At 39.4% G+C, this 18,886-nt stretch overlaps 3 protein-coding genes across 4 annotated transcripts; 2 read left to right on the top strand and 1 right to left on the bottom strand.

The window, feature by feature from the left end:
• The first annotated feature begins 599 nt into the window (after positions 1 to 599).
• Positions 600 to 9,133, top strand: LOC129747711 (transmembrane protein 184C). The gene is made up of 5 exons (XM_055742038.1): positions 600 to 1,295; positions 6,724 to 6,760; positions 6,846 to 7,123; positions 7,189 to 7,395; positions 7,454 to 9,133. The coding sequence occupies exons 1-5, from the start codon at positions 1,033 to 1,035 to the stop codon at positions 8,400 to 8,402; spliced, it is 1,734 nt and encodes a 577-aa protein (XP_055598013.1). The 5' UTR covers positions 600 to 1,032; the 3' UTR covers positions 8,403 to 9,133.
• Positions 9,134 to 10,041: 908 nt separating this feature from the next.
• On the bottom strand, positions 10,042 to 12,678 carry LOC129744991 (phosphorylated adapter RNA export protein). Of its 2 annotated transcripts, none has more exons than XM_055737814.1 (7): positions 12,340 to 12,678; positions 11,572 to 12,212; positions 11,282 to 11,391; positions 11,125 to 11,216; positions 10,799 to 11,063; positions 10,634 to 10,735; positions 10,042 to 10,554 (listed from the first exon to the last, which is right to left on the bottom strand). In XM_055737814.1, exons 1-7 carry the CDS (start codon positions 12,430 to 12,432, stop codon positions 10,424 to 10,426), a joined length of 1,434 nt encoding a protein of 477 aa, XP_055593789.1. In that variant the 5' UTR covers positions 12,433 to 12,678; the 3' UTR covers positions 10,042 to 10,423. The 2 variants fall into 2 exon arrangements, with proteins under 2 accessions (XP_055593789.1, XP_055593790.1); XM_055737815.1 differs by having other exon boundaries at positions 10,043 to 10,554; positions 11,282 to 11,379; positions 12,340 to 12,677.
• Positions 12,679 to 17,945: 5,267 nt separating this feature from the next.
• LOC129745777 (ejaculatory bulb-specific protein 3-like) lies at positions 17,946 to 18,594 on the top strand. The gene is made up of 2 exons (XM_055739117.1): positions 17,946 to 18,077; positions 18,156 to 18,594. Exon 2 carries the CDS (start codon positions 18,170 to 18,172, stop codon positions 18,554 to 18,556), a length of 387 nt encoding a protein of 128 aa, XP_055595092.1. The 5' UTR covers positions 17,946 to 18,077; positions 18,156 to 18,169; the 3' UTR covers positions 18,557 to 18,594.
• The last annotated feature ends 292 nt before the right edge of the window (positions 18,595 to 18,886 follow it).

Below are 18,886 nucleotides of genomic sequence, written 5' to 3' on the forward strand. Positions count from 1 at the left end.
CGAACGGAAGCAAATCCGTACCGGAAGCTGGAGACTGTGAGGTCCATAACAGAACCGAGCCGGCTTCGAAAAAAGCCCTGAAAGATAATAATCTTCGGTAACGATCGCCCCCAAGGAACTGCAACTGACAACCAAAGAGAAGGAAGCCTTTTAATATCGCCCGTCACTTGCAGACACCGTAAAGTTATTGATTTATTGTGATTAAATCGTTCCAATTATTACATTGATCGATATGAATAAAAAGTTAAATGTTGAAAACATTTTTTTTTTGAAGAAATTCCTTCCAACTCTACTTTTGCAGTGAAATTTCCAAAATGTATGGGCATCCCCATGTCAAAATATACAGAATTGACTAACTGGCTGAAAGCTTTCGAATGTATAAAAGCTTTTTGCTCACGCTCTGCGTAAAGCGCCCAAACTTAAAACTAAGTGGAGACACTTTTCTCGAATCTGTATGGATTTTTATACAGAACAGAGTAACTTTGTTTACCGTGTGAGTAACCGCCACTCTGAACTGAGTAGCTGAAAGTTAGCGAGTTCGGAGCGAGTTTTGAGAGAGAATTTCATTCAAAAAAAAAAAATCAAAACATTAATTTGTCGCCAGCCCGACGAACCAGACTGGGAAAAGACGCATCGCAAACGCCATCAACAATTGCAGTGGATTGCATTATTATATTTGTTACACGTCGATTGCATTACAAAATAAACACTCCAGGGAATTAGTTTTCGTTGGAAATACTCTGGGCAAATTGTGGATACATTTTTTTTTGGATAGTTTTGACTTCGTTTTCGTGCAAAATTTATATAGAACAGAGTGTAATCAAATTACGTATTTCGATTGCTTTGTCATTGTGTACAGTGAAAGTTGATAGTCCTGAGAAAAAATTACTGCAAGCTCTGAACTAGGAAGTGCCAAGCCAAAAACAACATTAACGATGTTTGACCCCTTTAAATAATATTTTTTTAAACGTTTGGGTCGAAGAAGGTTGAATAAAGTTATTCCAAGAAAAGAATCCCTTTCGATTTCGGAAAATGTGTACCGATGGAATCCGAGGGTTTTGTGCCCAGTGGCGGGCCTGGATCCTACCACTGCTGGTCCTGGTCTATGCGTTGTTTGTGATCATCGTCGTTCCCCTGTTAATTGTTAACTCTGTCAAGGATGGCTTCACACGGAAGGATCAGTTGATTCTGATCGGAGGATTGTTCGTCATATCGGCGCTTCCCGTTTCGATCTGGCAAATTACACAACATATTGTGCATTTCACTAAGCCAATATTGCAGAAACACATTATCAGGTGAGTTAGCGACTAAGATAGCGTTTACGATAGGTAAAGTAAGGTTTAATTTTACAGCCGGTATGTCCGTGCCAAAAAATCTCGATTCGCCTTGTTTCAACATTCATTTGAAGTTAAACTTAAAAAACAGAGAACTTAAAATAAGAAAAAACATTAAATTTCGATGTTTCCTGATGGGCAGATTAATTTAGGATATTCTTTTGAAGTTTCTAAATCATCAAATCATCTAAATTCGTTCTAAACTCATTCGCCATATGCATATTTTAAATTAAAGTGTCCCAAATTTTTAACACCGTCTTAGTTAGTTGGATGAATCATTCATGGGTACCTATAGCGAAAAAAGAAAAAAATGCAAAATTGAATTGTTGCTGAAGCGTAAATCTGTTTCAAAAACTTCGCTCAGAACAAACACACCAGAAAACTGATAAGGCTTCAGGCTTCAAAATACCGTACACAATCCAAACTTTGCTCAGAGTTGAATATTTCTGTTCTAGAAGTCAACTTTCTAATCTAAGAACTTTCAGTCACATTTGAACATGGGGACTATGTTTGGAGTTCTGATAACTTGAGGTGGTCGATAAAATTAGCACCAAAGTAGAACAGTAACTGACCAACGACCATCCAGTTGCTTACTGTTGGAGTTGCAATCAAGCAGGTCAGGTAGGCAGCTTATACGGTAAATTTGACTCAGTTTTCAATTTCAATTGATCGATTCGTATACAATTAATTAACGATCTCGTCGCCTCGTTCAAGTTTGTAATATAAGTAAATATATCAGTCCACTTCAATTGGCGCCTTCGTTTTCATTGCTGGGGCTGCCCAGAATAGATCCTTATCAATCTTAGCTGGTTAAACATTGTCTTGTCTTGGCCACTGATTGTTCTACGATCTTTTCTTTTTTGTTTATTACTTGAGTTATGTGGCCTTTCGAAGGTTATTTCTGAGATAAATATTGATTTGCTAAATAGTATGGTAAATGAATAGTTTACGAATGACTTGAGAATGTTCGCACTCTGAGGGAAATGCTCACATTTTGCGCTTGCCCCTAACAATTCGTAAAGTTTGAGTGAGTATGATTCTTAGACACTATGATAAGTATTAAAATTGGAGAGAATTGAAATCAGACAAGTAGTTTGTCTATATCGATTTCTCCAATTGGGCCCTCTGACATGGTCCAACCCCGAACTGCCGTGAAGCTTTCCTTTGAGGATCATCTTCGCGTTGGTGCGCTACACGGTAATACTCAGAGACGATTCCATTCTCAGCATGTACCCTTATCTGATCTCGTCCCCACACTTTGACTACACTGGTATGACTTTTTGGAGGGTACATTTTGATAAATTCATGGCAAGATAGATGGCTATCCGTCGACATTGCCAAAGACCAGTCAGCCTATATGCAAGTTTGGCATAGAACTACCCTATAGAGAAAAAAATGCAGCTTTCCTGCCTATTTGGTGCGTCTGTATCGATTTTTCAATAATTTCAGAAGTAATTTTCCAACTGGGGTAACACTCTTCCAAAAGCGATAATCGCTCACTCTGCTATTGACATTGAGTACCGCTAGGAAGCGTATCGAATTTCGCTTAAGCCTCGCCTACACTAGGCAACTTGAACTGCGATTTCGGTTGCTGAGACTTTTTTTGTTTACATTTTGGTTGCTGAAAGGTTTATATGGTTTATAGCACGCGCGCGGACGTTACGTCTCCGATAATTGCATCAGAGAAGATCAAATCTTATCCCCGCATATTGATTTGTAGGGAACGGCGTCACCACAATAGATTTATCCTACCATGCAAGCTAAGTATCCCCGAGATACCCAACGCAAAAAAATCATTACTTAACGGTGTAGTTGTAGAAGGATCGAACAACACTCTACTCGGCAGACTTCCACTCCAGACTTTATTTCGGTTGGCGATGACGACACCCACAAATCAGACTCTACTCTGATAATGAACTTCCTTGGAGGTGGAATTATTGGTGTAAGATTCTATGTCGGACCTAGTTTCTAGTTTCCTATTCCCCTCCCATTCTCATCCCTTGGGGGTAATATGCCCCATCTACAAGAAGGGCGACAAATTGGACTGTGAGAACTACCGAGCGATCACTGTCCTCAATGCCGCCTACAAAGTATTGTCCCGAATCCTACTCCGCCGCCTAACGCTACAAGCAAACAGATTCGTTAGAAGTCATCAGGTCGGCTTCATGGAGGGACGGTCTACGACGGACCAGATATTCACATTACAAATCCTCCAAAAATGCCGTGAACACCAAGTCCCTACGCACCATCTATTCATCGACTTCAAAGCCGCATACGACACGATCGACCGTAACGAGCTATGGAAAACCATGGACGAGAACGGCTTTTCCGGGATGCTGATCAGACTGATCAAGGCGACGATGGATGGAACGCAGTGCTGTGTGCGGATTTCGGGTGAATTGTCGAGTTCATTCGAATCGCGCAGGGGGCTTCGACAAGGTGATGGTCTATCCTGCATGATGTTCAACGTGGCGCTAGAAGGTGTTATTCGACGAACGGTGGGCGAAATGCGGGGCACGATTTTCAACAGATCCAGTCAACTTATCTGCTTTGCCGATGACATTGATATAATCAGCAGATCATCTGCGGCGGTGGAGGAGATCTACCGCAAACTGAAACGCGAAGCAGGAAGGATTGGGTTTATGATTAATACCTCCAAGACGAAGTACATGCTGACCTGCGGATCCGAGACCGACCGTACCCGCTTGTCCAGTAATAACAAGGTCACGATCGACGGCGACGAGCTGGAGATAGTCGAAGACTTTGTCTATCTCGGCTCACTGGTGACCGCAGACAATGACATCAGCCGTGAGATCCGGCGGCGAATTATCAGCGGAAGTCGTGCCTACTATGGACTCCACAAGCAACTGCGGTCGAGAAGACTTAGCCCTCGCACGAAGTATAACCTGTATATGACGCTCATTAGGCCGGCTGTTCTCTACGGGCACGAGACATGGATATTGCTCGAGGAGGACCTGCGTACACTCGAAGTATTCGAGCGACGAGTGTTAAGAACCATCTTTGGCGGCGTACAGGAAGACGGAGTGTGGAGACGAAGGATGAACCACGAGCTCGCGCGACTCTACGGCGAATATAGTATCCACAAGGTGGTGAAGGCTGGCCGGATACGCTGGGCGGGACACGTTGCGAGAATGCCGGACGACCGTTCTGCAAAACAGGTGTTCGCTACGAATCCGGTAGGAACAAGACAAGCGGGGCCGCAACGAGCGAGGTGGTTAGACCAAATGGAGCGTGATCTGGCGAACGTGAGGTGCCCGAGAAATTGGAGAACGGTTGCCATGGACAGAGTGAATTTTAGGAATTATGTTCGTCAAGTTATGTCGTGAGACGGAATACTATGTAAATAAAATAAATAGTTGTTTATACATGATAAACAAACATCATGCGTGTGTTGCTTTTCTTCTCATCGATTGCGTGGATGAGACGAATCTCAACACTCCTCTTCAACACACGCATTCCGCAGTCTTCTGACTGCATCCGGCGGCTCCTCCTGAAGATGGGGCTGCTCCTCTTCAACGCACGCTCCGATTCTGGCATTGACTTCCTTGCTCGAAGCTTACCCCTGCGCCTTGACGCCTTTCCTGAGGCCTGATGGCTCCTAGTAGATCCAGCCCGACGACATTCACTCCGGCACAACAACCTCCCAATAGCTCTGCACCCACGACCTTCCAGTGGTTCTGGTTTCTGGCCCGTTGTCCTTTCTTGGTTTCAACTCGTTGTCCTTCCTGGCTCAGGCGCTGGTTCTTCTTGCCGCTATTGATTCTGCTTCTCCTCCTTTCCACTAGAGCTGGGCCCATAACCTGTTGGAGAAAGCACTTGGGCAGTGGAAAGGAGAGACTTGTTCTGTTCTTGGTGGTAGAAACACTGATGAACTGATGTAACTTCCTAAGCAAATGAATGTTATCGCCCAGAGCTCTGGGCGACATCTAGCTCATCATTCCTGAACCATAGGCTCCTGTGTGACCATTTCCTATTTCACTAGCGCCATCACTACCAAGGGTATAATTATAAACTATTGAGATGATGGTTGATGGAAAGGGAGCTCAGTGTTATATCAGTATATCAGTGGTACTGGAATACTTTCTTAGTATTTGGTTTTATACTAAACAATCAGTTACATTTACTAATTGTTTACACGTGATAAACAAACAACGTGCGTGTATTGCTATTCATCTCATCGTTCGCTTCGATGAGACGAATCTCAACAGATAGTACAATCGTAGCTGGATTCGATGCTCCTTGGACATTCCCGGTAGCGTAAACGACGACTTCGGTAAACGCAACAGCTCCGGCAATGCCTTCTGAAATGCTGGAAATCCTGAACAATCCTTAAACTTAGCTGGTTTCATACAAAACGGGTTGATATGTGACTAGAAGCACAGCTAGAAGTACCACACCGTCTACAACCTACTCCATGCACCCTGCTGGTTGCTGATAGCTGATAGCGCTAACTGACAGAAGAACTAGTATCCATTGTGTGCTGCTGCTTCGTGGATCGACTCTAAGCCGAATGGGAGCCCTAAACAACGAACTCCGTATTGAGAGACTAACGGATTGCGTTGTTCGTTCTCTTGCGTTACCTCGTCAACCTAATTGAACTTCAGTAGGTCAACAAGTCAGTAACCACGGTATGTCGTCGGACAGGTGCATTGGAAGATCGTTGACTGCAGACCAGAGGCTTGGTTGCAGCTCATCGGTATCTTCGACAAAGTTACTCGACGCAAGGTGACATCATAATCTAACTTTTTACAGAAGCAAGATAGAGGTAAAGTTTGTTCTACGAAGTTGTTCGTTATATCGTCTACATTAAGTTTGTACAACATTGTTAAGCTCTATGTTGTTCACTCTCCTTGCAAAAATGATAATTAAAAGCATACTTGAAAAAAATACTTTGGTAAGGCGTCGAGGCAAAAGAAGAGTGTCGAATCCGAGCCAAACAAGATCGTCGGGCCAGAGCCACTGGGAAATCGCTGGACGGTGCCATGGAAGGTCGTCAAGTGATAAAGCAGATGGTGGTCATCGGACCAGGAGTCACTTGAAAAATTGACACAGCAGCTTATCGATACCTGAAACTTCATCGTCTAGTCCCACTAGACTCGTCGGGTTTGTTACAGGGACGACATACATGCACCACTAATGGCAACAGGATGGCCCACCAAAGGATTTACGAGTGTACTCCAATTTTCTTCATATTTGATTTGCTAAAAGGTTATGGAAAGATGAATTCTTTTAAACGTACATTTACTAGATATACAGACGTTTCTGCTCTGGATCCCAGAGCTGAACCTTTAAAGTACTTTTAGAGGTTGACACAAAACCAATAACCGTTAAAAATATTTCTAACTTCAATACTTTTTGCTTCCTGCAGAATCCTCTGGATGGTTCCTATCTATGCTCTAAATGCGGTAAGTTACATATTGAAACAACTTCTAGCACAACGAAGATTTCAACTCCCAACTTTTCCCACATTCGTCCTCGGTGCCCTTCCAGTGGTTCTGCTTGCTGTTCCCGCAGCACGCCATATACATGGACAGTATCCGCGAGTGCTATGAGGCGTACGTGATCTACAACTTCATGAAGTATCTGCTCAATTATCTCAACCTGGAGATGGATCTGGAGCGAACGCTGGAGTTCAAACCTCCGGTGCGGCACGTTTTTCCGCTGTGCTGCCTGGAACCGTGGCCGACGGGACGGGAGTTCGTCCACAACTGCAAACACGGGATCCTGCAGTACACGGTGGTGCGACCGATAACCACTTTTGTGGCTTAGTAAGTGTGATAGACGGTAATTCGAGCTCTCTGATGGATATTAACGGTTTTTTTTTTAATTTCAGCATTTGTGAAGTGAACGGAGTCTATGGGGAAGGTATCTTGGAGACAGACGTCGCTTTCCCTTACATTGTCTTCATCAACAACTGCTCCCAGATCATTGCGATGTACTGCTTGGTTTTGTTCTATAAAGCGAATAAAGACGAACTGAAGCCTATGAAGCCGATACCTAAGTTCCTGTGTATAAAGGCTGTCGTTTTCTTTTCGTTTTTGTAAGAAACCGCATTTTAAATTTTTAACAAGTTCAATAAATCTGTTTTGTTTTCATAGCCAAGGAGTGCTGATCAACTTTCTGGTGTACTTCGGATTTATCAAGGATATCTTTCGGTCGGTTGGAAACGAGGATCCGCGATTGCTTTCGTCGAAGCTGCAAAATTTCCTCATCTGTATTGAGATGTTCCTGGCAGCGTTGGCTCATCATTATAGTTTCCCGCATAAACCGTACCAGCTCAATATTCCTATCAGTAGTTTGAGTGGTGGAATCGGTAGCAGTATCAACGGGAACAACAGTGGACCATGGTACAGCGCCTTTTTGAACATGCTGGACATTTCTGATGTCCATCAGGATGTCAGCGAGCACTTGGGTGTAGTAGGAAGTTCGCTGAGTCGGCGTTTGAGAGGACGAAACACTTATCAGATGCCGCGGGAAAACTGTGATATCGGGGGCGGCTCGGGATCTGAGAGAGAATATTTGGTTCAACCAACGGGAAGTACCGGTAGTTTGAGCTCTGGTCAATGCTACCAGAGTGGGTTGAATCGATCGGGGAACCAGATATACTCTAATGTGCCTAAGTCGGCGCAAAATCGATACGGAGCTCTGGACAGCGGTATAAGTATAGTTCGTCCGAAAACGGACAAACAAGCGAATGCTACCCATGAGGGCGCTCCAAAGGTTCCCAACATTTTTAATCAATTTCCAAGCTCTAAGAACCTCAACCTGGTTCTGGCCAAAAGCCCTAGCTTTGATAATCTCAATTCCATAAAAAGCGAAACTGCCAGTACCAGCAGTTCTAATCAGAAAAGATCCGACGAACGAACGACTGCCACGACATCGACGGCCACTTCAAACAATACCACCGGATCGACGTCCGATTCAAATTTGAAGAAGTCGGAAAGCGCAAACAGTGACTGGCTAAGCACACCGGACGATGATTTGGGAATTGACGTGAAGGGTTTGGGCAACGATCGGATCAACTATAATCCGAATTGGAAAGCGTGAATCCAATGGGTGTTGAATCCTTAAAGTGTGATTGAATTCTATTTTTGTTTTGCTGAAAAAGTGTGCTAGTGGGTGTCAAAAAACCGATGTATATTCGTGCACATTCTCATAAGCTAGAATTTATTTATTTAATCTTTATAAGTAACGAGGCAAAAAAAGTCGAAATGAAATATTAATTTTTTCGTATAAATTTCATTAAAAAATTTAAATTGTTTTGCATTGCGTAAGACATGTTAAACCTGAATAATATTCCTTCGCTTACGTTATTTCACTTTCCCAATAAAAAGTTATATACACAATTCGATAAATTTAGTTAAGCAGGTTCTCTCATACTTGTGGTAATCTTTCAATGCCTAAAGTCGCTAAGTGATATTCGAATAACTGATTAGGCTTACACAAAGATCGATGACTGTCGCTTTATACAATATCATTATTTTCTTTTTCTGTGGACCACAGAAAAATGGATACCTATCAACACACCAAACTTGATCAATGAGAAGATAACGATATCGTGTGATTAACTTTACTATCAAGTAGGTAATTTTAGATGAATATCGAATCTGTATTCAGTTAAAAAAAGAAACATTTCGAAGATTATTAGCTTTAAGTTTATGCGTCAACTCGTAAACGGAATTATGAGAAATCCAAAAATATTTCAACTGTGAACATCGTAATAACCCAACCGAAAATATAATCTGAGAAAAAATAAATAATCAGTATGATAAAAATTATGCAACATTTTTTAATTACTGGTACACGATCACATCACATATTCAAGTTCACAAAATATAACCGAAGGGAAAGGTGTTCCACTGCAGACAAACAATCGAAATAAACTTGTTTTGACCGTCATGACCGAAATTTTTCCCAACATTTCAATGATGAATGTGTGACTTAATAAAAAACTTTTGTCGAAAAAAAAAAACTGCTTAAGGTATAGATTGAGATATGAATAATTATTTGATATATACAACTCAAAGTAGATGATTTCGGCCCTTGCACCCAAGGGCCAATCAGGGCTCAATCAAGGCGTATGAAAAAGCAAGCAGAGAAAGCTCATTCTTACCTTTTGCCTCCAATGGCAGTGGTTGGTTGATGATTGTTGTTGTGTAAAGTAAAGTCGAGACGGTCAAGATGAATTTCCCGGTGTCCGATGACAAATCCCAGACTGATGGCATGAAAATATTAACAACTGTTTATCAGTAATGTGTGTTCTTCGTTTTTCCACCAATACACATTGCACTTTTTTCTGTTTCACAACTCTTCAGTACACGTTACAAAATTCTTTTGTTTTGTTTTCGTTCCCGTATGCAGCAGAATCGCCAAGCTGTAACTAGCCTGACTCACTATGCCAAAAATTTGCCTTTCAACATGTGTTCGATATTTTTTTCTTCACATTTCAACTTTTCCATATCTATACGGCACATATCCACCCACTGGATAAAAACACGCACTAATGAACCAGCTTTTCACACATCACTGAGTTAAGGCCTAGCCTCGCGGTGAAAAAAAAAACTAAAAACTATATTCCGTAATCCAACCAATAACGTTTGGAGACGAAACTACAATAATATTATCAACTATTGTAGCATATTTCATCAACTTTTCAAAGGAACGTTCGAAGGTTTCATTTAAACTTTCGTTAAATTTTGTTAAATTCAATGTAATGTATGTGTACCAAATTAATTGATTTGATTAACCCACAGTTCACATTTTAAGCTTGCCTAAAATTTTCTTGCATTAGCGGAACTGTTCAGCTTCCAGCATCGACACACTCTTTTTTCCCGCTCAATAGGCTGTGTGTGCTATTTGAAGACGGAAATACACCGTCACGTTCGCCCAACAAAAGAGGGCAAAAGGTTCCGTTCGTTCGTTCGCAACTATCACGCAAAAAGTCTATACAAAAACCCTTCAATGGGTTAGTTTTTCATCAATCGACCGCCGAACTCCTGCATCGCATCTTCTGATTATTGTACTAGCCAGTGTAGCTGTGTCGAGAACTTCCGATTCACTTCTGCTCGCTAGAATAGGTCCATGTCGTCGCAGGTCATGTCCAGACAATCGTCATCGTAGCTGAGCAACTCTGGCGGTTGCTTCTCTCGGAAACCACTGGCAGCGGCCGGTGAACCTGGGCGCTTGTCCGATGCTTGTGCTGTTGTTGTGGACAAAATAGAGTGAACGTTAGAAATACGTTTTAAAATTTAACTGTCGTACTCTTGAATTTAACTTACGTTTTTCTGGGCTTGTGACGTTTAGATGCACGTTTTGAGGCTCGAAATCTGGGCTTCCTTCCCGGTTTTCATCACCCACTGGTGATGGAGGTGGGTTTGATACTGCAAAAAGTGAATCATTACATTAAACCAGTTAAGAAAATAAACAAAAACAAACATTCTTACAGGTGTTGTGTGTTTCCGGTTTCAGATGAGACATCATCAAATCGCTTCGCGTTGGCAGTTCGTTTTCGGCCACCTGGCGGTTGAGAGTTTTCTTCAACTCTTCGACCTTCTTCTCCCGGTTGATGGCCTGTGAGTTTTTGCGCTCCTTAATGGTGGCTTTCTTGTCCTCGAGGAAAATGGACTTCTTGTCCTCCTTGTCGATTTCTTCATTGTGTTTGAGTAAGAACAAAAACACGCCACCCGGTGTTCGACGACGGGCTCCATTCTGGATTTTGAAAAATATTATTTAGCTTTTCGAAAATAAGTTTTGTTTCTAGTGATTGTACCATTATAAGCATTCCACCATCGGCCTCAATTTTCTGTGTTTCTTTGAACAATTTCACTGGTATCTCTTTGCCCAAAACGTTGACTATTCTTACTGTAAACGAACAAACAGTCAATATTATTTGAAATTTTAATTTCATAAAATATCATAATATTTACACATCAGGTCGTCCTTCTCTTCGCACAACTTTTTGGCCAGTTCCGAGGCAAACGATTGATTGTCAAAGCTTTCGTCGAACTTCAAATCCAAAATGTGCCTGGAAGCAAATCTAAATGCGTAAATGATGGCATCAATTTTTTTTATTAGTCTAGGGTGCGCAGTGATTAAAACCTTCTTTCACGATGAGGCAAAAAGCGTGTGCATATTTGTGCAATAAGGAAACATTAAGCTTTAAGGATACATGTTAAAAGACAAAAACTTAAATGAAAAACAATACCGAAACCCCTACCTTGGAGCATTTTGAAAACTGTCGTTGCTGTTGCTATCGCTGCTGTTTCGTTTGCCAAGCCGCTGTTTGACGCTGATCCGGTCCTTCCGGTGAACGCTACCGAAGGAAGCGGATCGGAACCGTTTTCCTCCCCCGTATCCATCCGAGTCATCCGAATTCGACTGTCGTCTTTTCAGTGATCTATGAAATGCATTGGTACCGTTGGCCATTCGGTACTTAAGATTGTAATCGTACGATTCGACGTCTCGATTGCGCATCCCGTTCAGTGTGACATCACAGCCGCGCATGTTTTCCATCAGGGTGTCCTCCTGAAGACTTTCGGCCCAGATGTTATACTTGCTAGGAAGCCGTTGCTGATTCGGCGGCAGTTGAGGATGTGGAAGTTTATCCAGTGGTGGTTTAACCCGTAGCTTTTGATCGTTGACACCTCGCATACGTTTGACAAAGCTACCGCGTACGTCGCTATCGTCGGAATCGGCATCCGAATCATCGTCGTCGTTCAAGTCGTCATCTTGATCGGAGGGAATTTCCATGGGACCAGTACGTGGTTGGCTCACACTCGCTCCGCCCGCAAATTCTGTAGGCTTGCCAAGTTCAGGCCGAGGCAACGGTGTGTATCCCTCCTCACTTTCGTCTGTCACCTGAAAGAGGAGTAATCATTAGAAATAAAGAAAATCGAACAAATTTTCCAACATAAGCGAAAAATTACAAAGAAACAAAGAGGATCATCGAGATCCTTTTTGATAAAAAATCTTCTTATCAACTCACCTCGCCCTCTTCGAGGTCCAGATCATCCTGCGGGGGAGGATTCTCGACAACAGACGGTGCCAGTTTGATCGCTTCGTGCTCCATGCTCGTCATGATGGAGGTCTTCAACAATGTCCCCCCTATAAGCAATTTGTTCCGTTTTTCCTTTCGCCTGGCTGGTATTCCTAGAAGCGCGCGCGATCTTACCAAAACAAAATTCAACACTCGGACATTATGCCCAACCTGTCGCAACAACTTTTAATTTCAAGAATTCCGAAAACTACGCCTAAATTTCACTTTTGAGGACGAATAAATTCTTGGGGAACTTTCGTTTGGGATTGCAAAAAAAGTCGCGGAGCCACCACAATTTTGACGTTTTTGCGCGGTGAGTGCCATTTCAACAACAGGGTGGTTCGCGAAGCATGTCAAAAATCGCGAAGGAACTCAATCTTAGTGAAAATTGTGAGTGGTGGCGAGATCAAGCGTTACGCGATATTTCGCGGGTTATTTATTTATTTATTTATTTATTTATTTATTTATTGCAAACAGATACATAAAATTAATACATTTTAGATAGTACTCCAATGGCTTCGCCGTTTAAGGAGTTGTTATTGATCTTAAATTCTATAATCTATGATCTAATCAATGATAAAGCGTACACAAATCATGAAATTAAACTCAGCAATGAAAATAACTTAAAACTAAATGAACAATAACATAAATTCAAATATATACATGATGCAGGTTAATTTTGATATAATGAAAAAATATTGCACGATTTTAAAAGTGTTGATGATACATTGGAATTAAGAAGAAACTGCTTTATAGAATTTTTGAAATGACCATAATTGCGAAACGGACCACACTTTTCTTCAAGAAAGTTAAAAAGTTGTACGCCTCTGAAGGCTAAAGAACGTTCTCCAATAGTTGTACTGACCGAAGGGCGGGTTAACATATTTCTATTACGGGTTAAGTATTGATGATTGGTACGATCAAAATATACATTGCAGTGTGTGCTATTTGTAATGCTCAGATAAATAAAACAACAAATTTGAAATATGTACAGGCCTCTTACAGGAATTAAGTTATTATTTACATTGTAAAGTTCAGCAGAACGACTGCGATATGGAAGATTATTGATAAGACGTAGGATTTTATTTTGTGCTACTTGAAGTTTATTAATTCGAGTATTACAAGCATTGCCCCAAGAAGAAATAAGGTACATTAATAAAGACTGAAAAAGTGAATGATAAATTATATGAAGAATATTAGACGGAATCCTATGTTTGACTTTACAAACTAGACCTGTTACTTTGTTAAGTTTTTGTAATAAGTTATCGATATGTAAGTTCCAATTCAAACAGTCATCTAAAATAACTCCTAAATATTTACAGTCAGTTACAACTTTCAAACTAGGAAAAACAGATTTAGTAAGAATTAAGGGATTAGAATTTTGCCGTTGAGAAGTTTTGAAAGCTATGATGTTAGATTTATCTATATTTAAAGTTAATTTATTTATACGAAAAAAATCGATCAATAATGTCATATCGGAACACAGGTTATTGTCATTTTCTTCTGAGCTGTTATTGTTATAAAATAATGCAGAGTCATCTGCAAATAACCGGAGAACTCCTTTAAGTGGCAAAGCAGCCATATCGTTTAAATAAACTATAAAAAACAATGGTCCAAGTACAGAACCCTGGGGAACTCCAATATCAATTGATGATAAACTACTGCGACAACTATTTACATTAACATATTGAAATCGGTTCGTAAGGTAGCTATTGATCAAGGCTAATGGAGCTCCACGTACTCCAGCAAAATTAAGTTTTTCAAGAAGGATTTTCCTGTCAACCGTGTCAAACGCTTTGGATAAATCCAAAAATAGGCCAAGAACGTCTTCTTTTTTATCGAGGTTCAATTGGATGTTATTAATAAGCTCAATAACTGCATTATTTGTGGAAGATTTTTCTCTAAAGCCATATTGCATGGAATAGAAAAAATTGTTGCTGTTTAAAAAGGATTGTAATCTTCTCGCTAATATTTTTTCTAATATTTTGTTAACTACTGATAATATTGAAATAGGACGATAATTATTGCAAAATGAAGGATTTCCGGATTTAAAAATGGGTGTTACTTTTGCTATTTTGAGACTATTAGGATAAATACTACGTTCAAAACAAAAATTAAAAATATCAGATAGAACAGGACTTATGATGTCACTAACGGACTTTAGGACATAGACACTAATATTATCATGACCTGGACTAGTGTGATTGCAAAATGATTTAATTAGGGAGGATATTTCTATTTCATCTGTAGGTGAGAGGAAAAATGTGCTGGCAGAACTGGATAGAGTATTATACTTGTTAATTGTATCATTAAATGTTAATTTGTTTATTTCGTTAATTTACAATATTTTAGTTCTCGAATTCAATAAATCCTTCAATGTTTTATTAAGCACATTAGAATAATCAAAACGTTGTAATGTACTTCCTTGAGATAAAACAATTTTGCTCGCATCGAAACAATAATGACGACGATTGGGCTCAGACTATTTAACAAGGAGGAATAAATTCGTTTTACCACGTTTTCAAAACCGTTAGAAGGCACATGGCACGTTTCCCGTAGACATTATATGGAACAGTATCTTGAGGAAAATCGGCAGAAAGGTAAGTACCAACTGTTGCACTTCGGAATGAATACATTTAATGAGCTTTATAAAATCAATCAAAGATTGCATTAATTATTTATGTAAACATATACATATGTGGATATGTATGTAGAAATCTAAATAGTCTAAAAACGCTTTTATTAAATCAATTATTTTGAATTGTTTTCCAACTTTTAGCGAGAAACCTGGGTCGGAAAAATCCCATGGTTCAACACACGAAATCCAGCTAAAAGTCGAAAGCCGAAAAATATCCGTTTTATATTAAATTTTATCAGAAATCTTAAACCTTTTTTTATTATATATTTAAATTTTTATTTTTTATTTCTTTTTTTTAAATATTTAAATGAGGTTCTTTTAATTTCAGCATTTAAATTAGCTGTTAATGTTTTTTTCACAGCGTTAGCTCTTTTAGAAATGGGACACTCGCTTTTAGAGCATGTTCACTGGTGTTGGGACAAAGTGGTACAAATTTTGACATTTTGAAAATTTTACCATGCAAAAGTGTTTTCAAGATCTTGGGGCGTTGTATTTTTTCACAGCACTGTTTCTATTTCAGCCAAATGTGATAGAAATAATAACTAGAAGGCCACAGATCTTGAAAATGTTTTTGCATTGCAAAATTTTCAAAATGTGCCGTAAGTGTCAAAATTTCTGCCACTTTTTCCCAACACCAGTGAACTAGGTCTTACTGATAGCTCATTTACTACTAAACGAGCAGTCAAAATTTTGACAGCACTTTGCTGCCTGTAAAAAGTGGTATCCGACCATAGTACATGGAAAATAACAGGTAGGCCATTGCGCTTAACCTCACTTGAAAGCTCCGTGTATGTACACAGCAAGCTTGCATACCAACAAAAATAGTTATGAAAATTTAGCAGTTTTATATAGAAAGCAATCAAAATTATTAATTTCTCCACCAATAGCCATTCGATTCCTTTGAAAAGGGCCTCAGATTAAAGATTGATTCTTCAGGCTCATCAGAAACTATTTTTTGCTTTGGATTTTCGGATCTGAACCATAAATAATGAGCATTCAAAAGAAATTTTCATCACCGTCCCTCTTTTTTGAGAGCAAAAAATTAAATATTTTCTTCTGTCTATGTTCAAAATTTGATAAAGATGTAAAATACTTCATATTTCTGTGATAAATAATCAATTTGTTTGATTTTTTGTTCAAACTGCACAAGACAAAAACCACACAAGGCAAAATAATCACCAAATTTTAGTTTTAAATCGACCAAAAGCCCGTTGCATATTACTTTTAGCGATTTTGAAAACCCAAATATTGTTCGTTGCATTAAAATGCATCAATGCATATTTTTCTCATAATTTTAATGATTGTCAATTTCAAGAAAAAATTGATTTTCTGAAAAATTCCTTACATTTGCCAGTTTTTTCCATAACTATTTTTAGGGCCTCTTACCAATACGTTGAAAGAGAGCGGAATAGCCTACCTTGTATATTTCAAAGTACTATGGTATCCGACCTATTTTTTCATCATTTTAAATTTACGCGTTTTTTAAGATATTTACGATGCAAGAGAAAAAGAAAAAAATAGTTTTGCATTGTTTTCTTTTAAAAATCATCATTATCAAATTGATAGCTGACAAAACCGTTGATTATTCAAAGAATTACTGTGTGTGAGTGGTCGAAAAGTATGCAAACACTGTCAAAAATGTCCACAAAGTTTAAATCAAGCATTGTAGTGAAGCACATGATCGGCAACTACGGTTAAGGGTCATCAGGGAGGTCAAGTCTCATACCAGAATTTCTAATTTTGAATAAAGCAAAAATCTGAGTGTAGATCGCTGAAATGCTCAGCAAATTTTTTCTTCGATAAGCTTAAAGTGTTGTCTCGTTATGAGTAGTGCAAATCTAATCTCAAACAACAAATTTTTTATAGTTTCAGAGCTCGAAAACTGTATAGCTGGTTCCGAGGCTATGAGATAGATGATTTCTGATGAACGACAAAACTTATGAAAAATCCTATATCAAACAAATTCCCATAACATGTCAGCTCCTGGTAAGGTCCCTAGCATATTAAAGTATGTGTGTTTGCTGGTTGTCATTGATTTGCCAAGATTCCGTTCCTGTGAAAAAAAAAACAACAATTTTCGTATACACTAAATAGCCCTCAGTTTCTTTCAAAAGAGAAGTTCTGGATCGAAAAGTAGCAGAAATTGAAGGAGAAGGATTCAGCCACCCAGAATACAGATTAGACGAAGTAAAAGTTGAAAAACTGATAAATATCATGACTGAAAAAAGTGTTCGCAGGCCGTTGGGAGATACCAAGAAAAAAGTAAAAAAATCTTACAAAAAACAATAAAAAAAAAAATTCAAATTTTGTCATGAATAATCATAAGATTACCTTCATTTCCTTCATAGAAAGTATTTCGAACAAATGAATGGTTTTCGAGACACACGCATTCGTAACTGTCCCACTTCTAAAAGAACTAAGCTTTATACAAAAGCACTGGTCTTCTAATTTCTAGTCTTGTATTGGGATGAATAAACCCATTGGGCTTAAAATCCCGGAAAAAAAAAAAAATTCTAGTCTTGTAATGTTTGCATTCTATATTTTTTATCATGTAATTATTATTTAATCGCTGCATGAGCTCAAAAACATAGCTATTATTTGATTTATTCTTACTTCTACTTGGTTATATTTTCAAACATTTTTTTTTACTTTATCTACATCGAAAGATCGAGTATGTATGATCCCTTCTCGAGACGAATGAGAGAAAGATAGATCAAAAATAGATTATCTTTAATTTCATCCATCCTTCTCCCGAAAATTTGCAACATATTCTTCTGCTATTTTTCATGACGTCATAACCCGGCTGGCTAACCGAAAACGTTGATTGATTCTGTGCAATCATCATTGTACCTAAACCGCACCCACGAAAGCAGACAAAAAACCTACTCCAAGTTTCCTTCTCCCAATTTCGCCAACTACGAAAATCCAGACTAGAAAGATGGAGGCTTTCTTTGTTTGGGATGCTGTTCGGGGAGATTTTTGGCCAGTATAAATAGCTGAAAGTTTTCCTAGATCTGCACAGTCAAATTTCGACAGTGATTTGATAAACGTAAGTAGAAAGTGATCTGAACTGAACAAAAAGGGCAGCTCTTACCCTTGGGACCCTTACTGATCATTTGTATTCCAGGTTCGGAAAACATCATGAAGTTCTTCATCGTTGCACTGGCCCTTGTTGCCATGGTCGTTGCCGAGGAGGATGACTCCAAGTACTCCACCCGGTACGATGCCATCAACCTGGACGAGATCCTGAAGTCGGACCGGCTCTTCAAGAACTACTGGAAGTGTCTGCTCGAGGAAGGTCCTTGCACTGCTGAGGGTAAATATTTGCGTATGATCCTGCCGGAAGCCCTCGAAACCAACTGTGCCAAGTGCAGCGAGAAGCAGCATGATGACGGAATCCGCACTATCAAGTACATGACCGAACACTGGCCAATGGAATGGCAACAGCTGAAGACCAAGTACGATCCCGAGAACATTTACGTCGAACGTTACCTGGAAAAGGCCGAGAAGGCTGAAATTAAACTGTAAACGGAACACTCGGACTGGAAACTTTGGCATGTGAAAATGATCAGGGTTATGAAATTTTGTGATAATAAAGTTCGATAAACTTGTATTGCAAAACAACGTTCGTTTTTGATGATGAGAAATCATTCTTATAGTGATAAGTGACATGGACTTTTTCAGATCAGAAAGCTTGAATGCAATCCTCCAGTAAATGGGGATGTGATCCAATATTAAAATTCAATGTCGATCTTAAAATTTAAAACTTAAATTTTCTGGGGACATTATGAGATGGATTCACAAATCACAATTCAAGAATTATGGTGTCTATATTCGTGAAAGTGAAATAAGTTTTTG

Source organism: Uranotaenia lowii, chromosome 2, assembly GCF_029784155.1.
Source record: "Uranotaenia lowii strain MFRU-FL chromosome 2, ASM2978415v1, whole genome shotgun sequence".
Lineage (NCBI taxonomy): Eukaryota > Metazoa > Arthropoda > Insecta > Diptera > Culicidae > Uranotaenia > Uranotaenia lowii.

Excerpts from the sequence above, each read along its gene's own strand:
- LOC129747711 (XM_055742038.1), top strand. The coding sequence starts at position 1,033 with ATGTGTACCGATGGAATCCGAGGGTTTTGTGCCCAGTGGCGGGCCTGG. Across the intron at positions 1,296-6,723 it reads TTGCAGAAACACATTATCAG|AATCCTCTGGATGGTTCCTA; the intron begins GTGAGTTAGCGA and ends TGCTTCCTGCAG. Across the intron at positions 7,124-7,188 it reads ATAACCACTTTTGTGGCTTA|CATTTGTGAAGTGAACGGAG; the intron begins GTAAGTGTGATA and ends TTTTAATTTCAG.
- LOC129745777 (XM_055739117.1), top strand. The coding sequence starts at position 18,170 with ATGAAGTTCTTCATCGTTGCACTGGCCCTTGTTGCCATGGTCGTTGCC.
- LOC129744991 (XM_055737814.1), bottom strand. The coding sequence starts at position 12,432 with ATGACGAGCATGGAGCACGAAGCGATCAAACTGGCACCGTCTGTTGTC. Across the intron at positions 11,064-11,124 it reads ATGGTGGAATGCTTATAATG|AATGGAGCCCGTCGTCGAAC; the intron begins GTACAATCACTA and ends TTCAAAATCCAG. Across the intron at positions 10,736-10,798 it reads ACCGGAAACACACAACACCT|TATCAAACCCACCTCCATCA; the intron begins GTAAGAATGTTT and ends CACTTTTTGCAG.